This window comes from Hirundo rustica, chromosome 15 (genome assembly GCF_015227805.2).
Source record: "Hirundo rustica isolate bHirRus1 chromosome 15, bHirRus1.pri.v3, whole genome shotgun sequence".
In the NCBI taxonomy this organism is placed as follows: domain Eukaryota; kingdom Metazoa; phylum Chordata; class Aves; order Passeriformes; family Hirundinidae; genus Hirundo; species Hirundo rustica.
This window is the reverse complement of record NC_053464.1, coordinates 15,639,831-15,650,714: the sequence shown is the minus strand read 5'-3', so window position 1 is coordinate 15,650,714 and position 10,884 is coordinate 15,639,831. Positions and strand designations below refer to the sequence as shown.

The 10,884-nt window shown below is 61.1% G+C and overlaps 1 protein-coding gene across 1 annotated transcript; it reads right to left on the bottom strand.

Moving 5' to 3' along the window:
* Window positions 1–499: 499 nt before the first annotated feature.
* On the bottom strand, window positions 500–5,071 carry AQP8 (aquaporin 8). The gene is made up of 5 exons (XM_040079449.1): window positions 4,830–5,071; window positions 2,745–2,871; window positions 2,045–2,259; window positions 865–999; window positions 500–542 (listed from the first exon to the last, which is right to left on the bottom strand). Exons 1-5 carry the CDS (start codon window positions 5,069–5,071, stop codon window positions 500–502), a joined length of 762 nt encoding a protein of 253 aa, XP_039935383.1.
* Between the last annotated feature and the right edge of the window lie 5,813 nt (window positions 5,072–10,884).

The following is a 10,884-nucleotide window of genomic DNA, read 5'->3' as shown; positions in this document are numbered from 1 at the left end:
GGCAGGGCCGGCCCTGGCACCCGGCTGAGCGCCGCACCCCTGGTGCTGCCGATGCCCCGAGGGGCCAGGGACGGGGCTGTCCCCAGCGCTCCCCTCTCCTGTCGCCCTCTGAGGCTGCACCCGTGCGGCAGGAGCTGCCTGGAGTCATCCCGGCCGGTTTGAGAGGCGCAAGCGGTGCTCCCCGGCTCTGTGCGTGCCCGGGCACAGCCCCGGGGGCTCAGACGCTGCGCACGGGCGGTGCCAGGGGAGCTCGGGGCACGGGGGACGCCGGCGCTGCCGGGGGATGCTCCCGGTGAGCCGGGGGCCGGCAGAGCCCCGGGGCCGTGGCTTGGCCGGGAGATTCCCATCCTCCTCCAGCGGCAGAGGATCCGCGGCTGCCCCAGGGCGCAGGGAAGGTGCCGAGGGGCGCAGGACGAAGGGGAAGGGGCAGGGGCAGGAGGTTCCACACCCGCCGTGCTGGGCTGCACCCGCTCCCCGCGGCCGGGCCCTGAGCTCGCCGTCACTTCAGGAGCAGGCGGGTGGCCCGGTCACCCAGCAGGAGCCTTTGGGGAGGGAAAAGAGATAGAACCCGGGGATCAGCGTTCCTGCCGTGGCGAGGACACAACAAGGACAGGGGGACAGCGCCGGCCCAGCCACACAAGACAGAGGCACGTGCGGACACAGGCTGGAGCTGTCCCCGTGGGAAGGGAAAGGGAAAGGGAAAGGGAAAGGGAAAGGGAAAGGGAAAGGGAAAGGGAAAGGGAAAGGAGCTTCCAGCCCTCGGATCCCCTCTGGAAAACACCTGCCGGGAGCCTTGCCCGACGGAGGAGGCAGCAGCGCAGGGGCAAGGGTGGCACCGCCAGGGTCACTGCAGGTGTCACCTACCTCACCAGCGCCCCGACGAGGAGGGCGGCCACCATGGGCCCCACCCAGTACACCCAGTGGTAGTCCCAGTAGTTTGCCACCAGAGCTGGCCCGAAGGCTCGGGCCGGGTTCATGCAGGCTCCGGACACGCCGCCCCTGGAAGGGGAACAGAGGCACTGCGTCATCCCGGCGGGACACGGCGGCAGCTCCTGTCCCTTGGGGACGGGGCAGTGAGTGCGGTGGGGCTGCAGCATCCGCCTCCGGGGCTGCCTCCCAGGGCAGGGGGCTTGCACCGCCCTGGCCCCCAGCCCGACACGGCTGCTCGGTGATGAGGGTGGTTTTCCACGGGGGATGGGTTTGCAGGGCTGAGGCTGGCAGTGCTCTCAGCAGCCACGGGGACAGCAGGGACAGCAGGGACACCAGGGACACCAGGGACAGCAGGGACACCAGGGACACCAGGGACACCAGGGACACCAGGGACACAACCCCCTCCTGTTTGTTCAGGGCTTCCCAGGGCAAACACAGCCTGGGCAGGCCCGGGGTTTATCACCCACGGCGGGTGCTCGGGGGGCTGAGCCGGCCCCGGTGCCACCTGCAGGGACGAGCCCAGGCTGCTCCTGCTCCAGGCTGAGCCCAGGCTGCTCCTGCTCCAGGCTGAGCCCAGGCTGCTCCTGCACGCACCATCAGCTCTCCCAAAGCTGCCAGGACACCCGCTGGGATCATTTGCCAACCTGTCTGCTGTGCTTGGCCTGCCTCAGTTTCCCTGGGCAGCAGGGTCGGTGCTGTGCTGCAGGAGAGCAGGTCCCATCCCAGCCTGCCCCATCCCATATCCCATATCCCATACCCCATACCCCATATCCCATATCCCATATCCCATATCCCATATCCCATACCCCATACCCCATGTCCCATATCCCATATCCCATATCCCATATCCCATATCCCATGGATCCCATCCCATCCCACTCCCCCCAGGAGCAGGGCGCTCTCTCCTCCCTGGTGCAGGTTAAAGGGGTAAATATGTGCTTGGGGTGGGATCTGGTTTTCCCATCTTTCCAGCCCTTCCCATCCTTCCTGAGCCGATGGAGGGTGCTCAGAGCTGCCCCCGGCTCGGAGCACCGGTCCCACCCCGGGTCCTCCCCTGCAGCGGCGGTCCCTGGGCGGGGACACTGAGGGGACACTGAGGGGACACGCAGCTCACCCCGCCAGGATGTCGGCGGTGACGGTGAGGCCGATGCACAGCGGGGCCAGCGGGCTCCTGGTGCTGCCGTTGACGGCTCCCATGCAGACCACGAGCAGCAGGAAGGAGCTCAGCACGATCTCCGCCACCAGCGCCCCGGGGACCTGCTCGTCAGCCGTGATGCCGCCGAAGGCTCCTCCGCTGGCGTTCCCGAAGCGCTCGCTCGGTGCCACAGCCTGCGGGGACAGCCGTCGGTGCCCAGCGCGCTGCGGGCTGCGCCCTGTGCCAGCAGATGGGCTCGCTGTCGGGGCGGCGGGCGGCTTAAAGAGGAGCTAAACTCGGCGCTTGCGGCAGGAAAGCCAGCCCCGAGCGCCTGGCTCGTCAGAGAAGGCTCTGGGCACCGCCCGGCACCGTGAGCCCGGCACAGCCCCGGCTGTCCCGGCGCTGACCAAAGCGCAGGGTGCTGCCGGCGCTGGGGATGGGCAGCACCGAGCCCAAAGGGCCCTCAGGGAGCAGGGCGGGGGGAACGAGGGCAGGAAAACGCCCTGAGCCAAGCTGGCAGCGCCTCAGAGCCACCCCCGGTCCTGCTGCGCCTCTCTGGTGAGCGCAGCAAACCTCTGGAGAGCTTCGGTGAGCCTGGCCCCAGAGCCCAGCGCCGGCTGGGGAGGCCAGGGCAGTCCCTGTGCCCCAGCCCCGCCTGGAAACACCCCCGGGCCCGTACCTTCACCAGCCCAGCTCCGATCATCCCTCCGCAGAGCTGGCAGAACCAGTAAGGGATGAGCATGGTCATGCGCAGCCCCCCGAGCAGCCACACGCCCAGGGACACGGCGGGGTTGAAGTGGCCTCCGCTGCCGAGGAGAGAGGAGCATCAGCCCGGGGCTCGCCCCAGCGCGGGGCTCACACCCTGCGCTCACCCCGGCCCGGGACCACAAACGCTTTTCCGGCCCTTCCGCGGGTCCAGCGGATTCCTCTCCCTGCACACCCAGCCCCTCCGCAGCGCGGGCACGGGCAGCTGCGGGGACAGGAGCTGGGGCTGCGGCACCCAGCAGCTGCCAGGAGCTGCTGCGGCGCTGGCAGAACGGGCTGCAGGGATGCACAGCTGGGGCTGCAGGGATGCACCGCTGGGGCTGCAGGGATGCACTGCTGGGGCTGCAGGCATGCACCGCTGGGGCTGCAGGGATGCACTGCTGGGGCTGCAGGGATGCACCGCCGGGGCTGCAGGGATGCACCGCTGGGGCTGCAGGGATGCACCGCTGGGGCTGCAGGGATGCACTGCTGGGGCTGCACCAGCCTGGCAGGACACGCGTCCCCCGGGGGGACAGGGACTGGAGCAGGGCTGCTGCTTCAGTACCAGAGCTGAATCCTTCACCTCGAAAAGCACGAGCAAGCCAGACACAGAGACCCCCTAATTAAAACTGATTACCATGAGACACGGGTTAATGATCAGGTTTCATAACTGATCAGCCTGATAATTGCTGCTGATGAGTCAGAGAGTCTGGGAAGGATAACCACATCTGACTGCTCAGCTGGGATCAAACCCCAGCAGCGGAGCAGGGAGCTCCTCAGGGATGGAGCCCCGGCTGGACACGGCTCCGCTGCCAGCCCCCGGGGCTGGGGGAGGACCCGGCTGCACACAAACCCCACCTGGGGGAGCAGCCAGGCTGGGGAACCCCCCTGAGCCGGGCTCCTCTGCAGCCCCCCTGGGCACAATCCTTCCCTGGGAGCGTGGGCAGTTCCTGGCACAGGGCACCCAGAGAACCCTGGATCCCTGGCGGTGCCCAAGGACAGGGCTTGGAGCAGCCTGGGCCAGCGGGAGGTGGCCCTGCCATGGCAGCGGCGGAACCTGGTGGGATTTAAGGTCTTTTCTAACACAAACCATTTCAGGATTCTGTGTGAACCTGACTCTGGGCTAAAATATCCCCGAGGGCAGGATGCTGATCTGGCTCCTCCTGGCCTCAGAGCGAACGGGGACCCCCCGCCCCCCTCTGCAGCCCCTCACCACAAACCCCCGTGTGCTGCTGCCCTGCGTTTGGGGTGCAGGGGGGCCCATCTCCGCTCTGCCAGCACAGGCACTGTGGGGCAGGAGTCCCCACTGCACAAACCTCACCCTGGGCCGTTTCCCCTCCTATCAGGCACTGATAAATTATCAGTCCCACTGCTCTGGACCCTGGCATTGCCCATGATCCTGACCAAGCCCCCAGGACAGCCTGGAGAATCCCAGCCCTGGGCTGTGTGGAGCTGACACAAGGGAAGGGAATGAAATCCCACGGGGACTCCTCCTTCCTTGGGGATAAATCTGTATCTCAGCTCCACACAACATCTTTTTCAATGAGCAGATTTGTCTAAATGCTGATTTTGAGTAATTGAAACCACTTTTTTTTTTTTTTTTTTTTTTTAACCTGAAAATACCCAGAAGAGGAGCACAGTTGGGTCAAAACGTTTTGCTCTGACATCCTCGTAAAAGGAATCATCTCAGCTTCACAGAGAATCATAAAATCAGAGAATGGTTTGGGCTGGAAGGGCCCTTAAATATCTCCCAGTTCCAGCTCCCAGAAGAGAACGTTCCTGTTTCAGCCAATTTTTATTAAAAGGGGCTAAACATTGAAACACTGCAATCCAAAGCCAGGCGAACCCCAGACCCACGGAGTTACGGGTGCCACCAAAGGTGCCACCACCCCACAACGGGCCACGCCGCCAACGGGGCTCCGTGTGAAGGCAGGGGTGCCGCGGGCACCGGGATTCGGGCCGGGGGCGGGATCCAGGGGCATCCCCCCTGCCCACCTGCAGCCCCAGGTGCTGCCCTTACCTGATGTCCCCCAGGACGCTGACGGTGACCCCCAGGGCCAGCCCGTGTGCCAGGGCGGGCTGCAGCCGCCCCGCGCCCCCCGCGTCCTCCAGCGCCGACAGGCAGCCGACGAAGATGAAGAGGGCAGTGCCCAGCAGCTCGGCCACGCAGGGCTGGACGTGGCGCTCGTACCAGAGCGGCCGCGGGGGCTGCGGCTTCACCTCCAGCTCCAGCGCGTCCGGCAGCGGGCAGAGACCGGCCATGGGCCCTGGGGGATGCTGAGCACAGCCCGGATGCGCAGGAGCAGGGGGTCTCGCAGGGATGAGGACCCCAGGAGGCTGCCAGGCTCCCCCTGACTGTCTGAAGAGGCAGCTCTGCACGGGAGGCTCTAAATACAGATTGGATTTGCATTGCTAAGAAAAAAAAAAAAGGGGTCATAAAAGCTGTTGGGCCGGCCCCCAGGGATATCAAAGCTCGTTATCACTGCCAAGCCTTGCTTCAAGGCTTGGGGATTTTTCCCCTCGGTTTTTTGTTGCTATTGGTGGTGCAGTTTTAGGGGGCTCTGCAGAGATTCGGGATGTGGCTCCTGCCGTGCACACCTGGAGGGTGGCCCCTGCGCTCAGCCCAAGGGGCAGAGCCCTGGGAAGCAGCTGATGCTGCCATCCCAGCATCCCAGACTGCTTCAGCTGGGAAGGGACCTCCAAGAAACAGGACTGGGCAGTGCCACCCCCTACCCTGGGCAGGGACACCTTCCCCTGTCCCTGTCCAACCTGGCCTTGGGCACTTCCAGGGATCCAGGGGCAGCCACAGCTTCTCTGGGCGCCCTGTGCCGGGGCCTGCCCACCCTGTGAGTGAAGACCTTCAATCAGAATTCCCCTCAAGCTCAGCTCACATCCTGCCCGGAGATTCCAAGGCTGGCGGTTTCATGTACCTCTTGCTCTGCTCTCAAATGGAGATGCAGGTGAGGGTGCCAAGGGATCCAGCAGCCACTCCAAAAGCTGGCATTGATCAAACATTGATCAAACCCTCCCTAAATCCTCCCCACCCCAGCAGGGATCACTGCCTGGAACACCAGAGGCAGAGGGAGAAAGGGGGGAACCCCCAGGCACCAGCACCTCGCAACCCCCAGCTCCCAGCACCACCAGCAAGGGCTCCACTGGGAGGGGTTTGAACTCGGGCTGAAGGAATCCAGATGTAGCTGATCTTTGGAGTATTGATTGTGAGGGTCAATGTCACACAGAGCCAGAGCTGGGCACAGCCTGATTGTGAGGGTCAATGTCACACAGAGCCAGAGCTGGGCACAGCCTGATTGTGAGGGTCAGTGTCACACATCCCCAGTGCTGGGCACAGCCTGATTGTGAGGGTTAATGTCACACATTCCCAGTGCTGGGCACAGCCTGATTGTGAGGGTTAATGTCACACATCCCCAGTGCTGGGCACAGCCTGATTGTGAGGGTTAATGTCACACAGAGCCAGAGCTGGGCACAGCCTGATTGTGAGGGTTTATGTCACACAGAGCCAGAGCTGGGCACAGCCTGATTGTGAGGGTCAATGTCACACATTCCCAGAGCTGGGCACAGCCTGATTGTGAGGGTCAATGTCACACAGAGCCAGAGCTGGGCACAGCCTGATTGTGAGGGTTAGTGTCACACATTCCCAGAGCTGGGCACAGCCTGATTGTGAGGGTCAATGTCACACAGAGCCAGAGCTGGGCACAGCCTGATTGTGAGGGTTAATGTCACACAGAGCCAGAGCTGGGCACAGCCTGATTGTGAGGGTCAATGTCACACAGAGCCAGAGCTGGGCACAGCCTGATTGTGAGGGTCAGTGTCACACAGAGCCAGAGCTGGGCACAGCCTGATTGTGAGGGTTAATGTCACACAGAGCCAGAGCTGGGCACAGCCTGATTGTGAGGGTCAATGTCACACAGAGCCAGAGCTGGGCACAGCCTGATTGTGAGGGTCAATGTCACACAGAGCCAGAGCTGGGCACAGCCTGATTGTGAGGGTCAATGTCACACATCCCCAGAGCTGGGCACAGCCTGATTGTGAGGGTCAGTGTCACACATCCCCAGAGATGGGCACAGCCTGATTGTGAGGGTTAATGTCACACATCCCCAGAGCTGGGCACAGCCTGATTGTGAGGGTCAATGTCACACAGAGCCAGAGCTGGGCACAGCCTGATTGTGAGGGTCAATGTCACACATCCCCAGTGCTGGGCACAGCCTGATTGTGAGGGTCAATGTCACACATTCCCAGAGCTGGGCACAGCCTGATTGTGAGGGTCAATGTCACACATTCCCAGAGCTGGGCACAGCCTGATTGTGAGGGTCAATGTCACACATTCCCAGAGATGGGCACAGCCTGATTGTGAGGGTCAATGTCACGCATTCCCAGAGATGGGCACAGCCTGATTGTGAGGGTCAATGTCACACAGAGCCAGAGCTGGGCACAGCCTGATTGTGAGGGTCAATGTCACACAGAGCCAGAGCTGGGCACAGCCTGATTGTGAGGGTCAATGTCACGCATTCCCAGAGATGGGCACAGCCTGATTGTGAGGGTCAGTGTCACACATTCCCAGTGCTGGGCACAGCCTGATTGTGAGGGTCAATGTCACACATCCCCAGTGCTGGGCACGGCCGCCGCTGCCCGGGTGATCCCAGGGCAGCTCCCTGGAGCAGCAGGAACGTGCCCAGGGCCCAGGCAGGGATCAGCCCAGCCCTCCAGGGATGGGCCCTGCAGCCTTGAGCAACCTCTGCAGCCCGTGTTTGTGGTGGCTGACCGGGGACTGGGGTTTATAGGAACTCTTCTCTCTCGTAAGCAGGGTAAAGAACACCACGGTGGTTTATGATGTTGTCACAAGGCCCTGGGGATGGGAAGGAAATTTCCACTTGCCTGTCTCTGTGGCCACACCACAGACAAGGGTCAGGCAGGAGAATCCCAGTAATGGCACCCCTAAAAGAGCCTCCATCACCCCATTTCCCCTCCCAAGAACTTGCTTCCTACGGCCAAGAGGTGTTGGCATCACCTTATAGATATGACTGGGATATCTGTAGGAGTGGGAGCTGGGTTTGTCTGCTCTCTGGGGCCCCTGTGAACCCCGGGACCTGTGGGACAGGGGAACACCTGATTTAATTCTAACAGCTCCCAGGGCACCATCTCCCAGGGCCGTGGAATCCATCGGCCACCACGGCTCCCAGCACGCCCAGTCGAGCGCTCCTTTGGGAAGGATTTTAACTTGGGCAGAAGGAATCCAGATCTCATTTATTTTTGGGGTACTTATTATGGGAGATTAATGTAACACATATCCAGATTTCATCTGGCCCTTCCTCTTCCTTGCAGCAGCTCCCACGGCGCCACACAGGCGCTGCCAGGAGCTGAGCTGTCCCAAACCCCAGATCCCCAGCAGCATGGGCACCGCCCAGGAGCACCAGGACACGGCCCTGGCCAGGGAGAAGGCGCTGCTGGCACGGTCCTGGCGCAGGGACGCTGCCCAGGGCTGTCCAGGCTCTGTGTCCCGGCATCGGAGCGCGGCAAGGTCACAGCCCAAACGCGAGGATTAACCCCTTGTCCTTGGCTTTTAAACATTTACCACTCCCGAGGGAGCGGGGATGTTTGCCCCAGCCTTGCAGAGGAAATGGTCCACATTCAGGTGACAAAGGCATTAATTACCGCTGAGCACAGGCCTGAAGCGGGATGAAACACAAGCACAGCCTGGAGGGAAGGGTTTCCCTTCGGCGGGAGCTTCAGCCTCGGCACCTGCCTCGCGTTCAGGGGTGCCAGGGACACGCAGAGGCGAGAGCCCTGCTCTGAGCAGCGCCAGCCCCGCACGGAGATGGAATCCTCGGCACCAAGGTTTGCTCGAGAGGATACACGGCAGCTCTGCCGGTGGGAAAAGGCGTGGGGATGAGAACAGAGAAATCTGTTCCTATCAGCAGACACTTATTTTTGTCCTTGTTTGGGCTTGCACCGATTTGTTAGATAAGTGACAATAGCAACTGTGTCAATTAGTACAGGAAGTGGTGGCACCAAACAAGCCAAGGCTTCCAAAAATAGTTTTTAGGGATGGCAGAGAACGTTTCCCTCATCCATCTACCTGGGCAGGAAAGGCAGAACTGCCCCTGTTTTGTCCACCCCCTGTGTCTCACTCCTCTCATTTCACCGTGCAGATCTGCCGCCTTTCCTTCGCTTTTCCACACGAACCAGAGCACCCAAATGAGGGTCTGAATAGAAAACCAGATTGAGGGTTGGATGATCTTTAATTCCCTTCCAACCCAAACCATTCTGGGATTTAAACCCAAACCACTCAAACTCCAAAAAACACTCAGGCGGACGCCAAAGAACATCATCAAGTACTGTTAACACCGTCACAGAATCCCAGACGGGTTTGGGTTGGAAGGGACGCTGAAACCCACCTGTGCCAGGGCCACCCACCCTCCCAGGGAGGAATCTCATCCTAAAATCTAACCTAAACCTCCTCTCTGTCCGTTTGAAACCATCCCCCTTTGTCCTGTCACCCCATGCTCTTCAAACGCTTCAAGTGCTCTCTGTGAATCGGTGTTGGTACATTTTAAAGACCAGAATTCCAGTGGCATCCATAAAAAAAAGGTTATTACAAATTATTTCGGTGCTGCACAACGTGGTGCTGCCAGGGAAGACCCCGGCAAATCCAGCATCGGGGTCAGCTCTTTTGAAGAGCCATAAAGAATCAAAGCAGCTCCCCGGACACCGCCTTATCTTCCCGCGTTTATCTCGGAGCCTGAGAGTCCCCGGGATTACACAACTGAAAGAGAACTTGCAGAACGATTTGCAGCTCGTAGCTGTGGCGCAGGTGAGGTGACCTCTGCCCCCTCCCAGAGCCCACGTTGTGTAAGAGTTTTCCTTCCAGCGGCTGCCTCAGCGCAGATGGAAATTTCCAGGGATCCGTAGCGCGGGCTGAGCTCCGGCTGCCTGCTGGGGAGCAGGGGTGGGTTTGTGTCAGTCCCGCTCGCACAGACCGTGTTTGAGCACGGAAAATAGCCATCCAAGCGGGATGAAGCCATTCAGACCTTAATTCTGGTATTTCACATCCTGAACTCTGGTGCTTGGCGTTGAAATCCACCAGGCTCCCACAGAAGGGATGGATGCTCCTGGTCCCACACACCCCAGCACATCTTCCCTGCAATGACCCGGCCCCTGGCTCCCTGGCTGTCCTCTCAGCCCACCCACACCTCCATCCTCAATAAACACATTCTCCTGTGACTCAGCAGCCCAGAAAAATTGTGCAAACTCAAAATGGGGAGCTGGTAACTCTGCAGAGGGGCTGAAACACGGTGCACTGAGCCAGACACTGCTTTTCATTCAGCTCCTGAAGCCGGGCAAGCCCTGCCAGGAACTAAATAATTGAACTTCCTGGAAGGCAACTTCTTTTATCCATCTTTAAAGAGCGAGCAGGCAGAGCTCAGGGCTGGGTGACGTGGATGAACGCAGGTGCAGGGCAGGGCCATCCCCCAACAGAAGGACAACAGCCAGGACTGAGCGTGGATTCTCATGAGCTCATGAGCTCCTGGGGAACAATCAGGGACTGGCAGCTCACAGGCAGGGACCACTGGGGTCTGCCTCACTCTGCCACGGGCACAGGCCCCAGCCTCCCCCTGGGCAAAGCATTCCATTCCATTCCATTCCATTCCATTCCATTCCATTCCATTCCATTCCACCCCATCCCATCCCATCCCATCCCATCCCATCCCATCCCATCCCATCCCATCCCTTCCCATCCCTTTCCCCATTCTGGGGAGCCCATCCCAAGCAGGGCTCCTCTGGACACAATCCTGCCCTGGAGGGTGGCATTCCCTGGCACAGGTGCCCAGAGCAGCTGTGGCTGCCCCTGGATCCCTGGCAGTGTCCCAGGCCGGGTTGGACACGGGCTGGAGCAGCCTGGGACAGTGGGAGCTGTCCCTGACGGTGGCACTGGCTGAGCTTTAAAGGCTCCTTCCAGTCCAAACCATTCTCTGACTCTCAGAGGTGAATTCTGCTGCCCCACCAGCACAAATCCCCCAGCTGGAGCAGGAGGGAGAGGCAGAGCTCCAGGGGCAGCT

Excerpts from the sequence above, each read along its gene's own strand:
- AQP8 (XM_040079449.1), bottom strand. The coding sequence starts at position 5,071 with ATGGCCGGTCTCTGCCCGCTGCCGGACGCGCTGGAGCTGGAGGTGAAG. Across the intron at positions 2,260-2,744 it reads TCGGAGCTGGGCTGGTGAAG|GCTGTGGCACCGAGCGAGCG; the intron begins GTACGGGCCCGG and ends CTGTCCCCGCAG. Across the intron at positions 543-864 it reads CTCGTCGGGGCGCTGGTGAG|GCTCCTGCTGGGTGACCGGG; the intron begins GTAGGTGACACC and ends CCCTCCCCAAAG.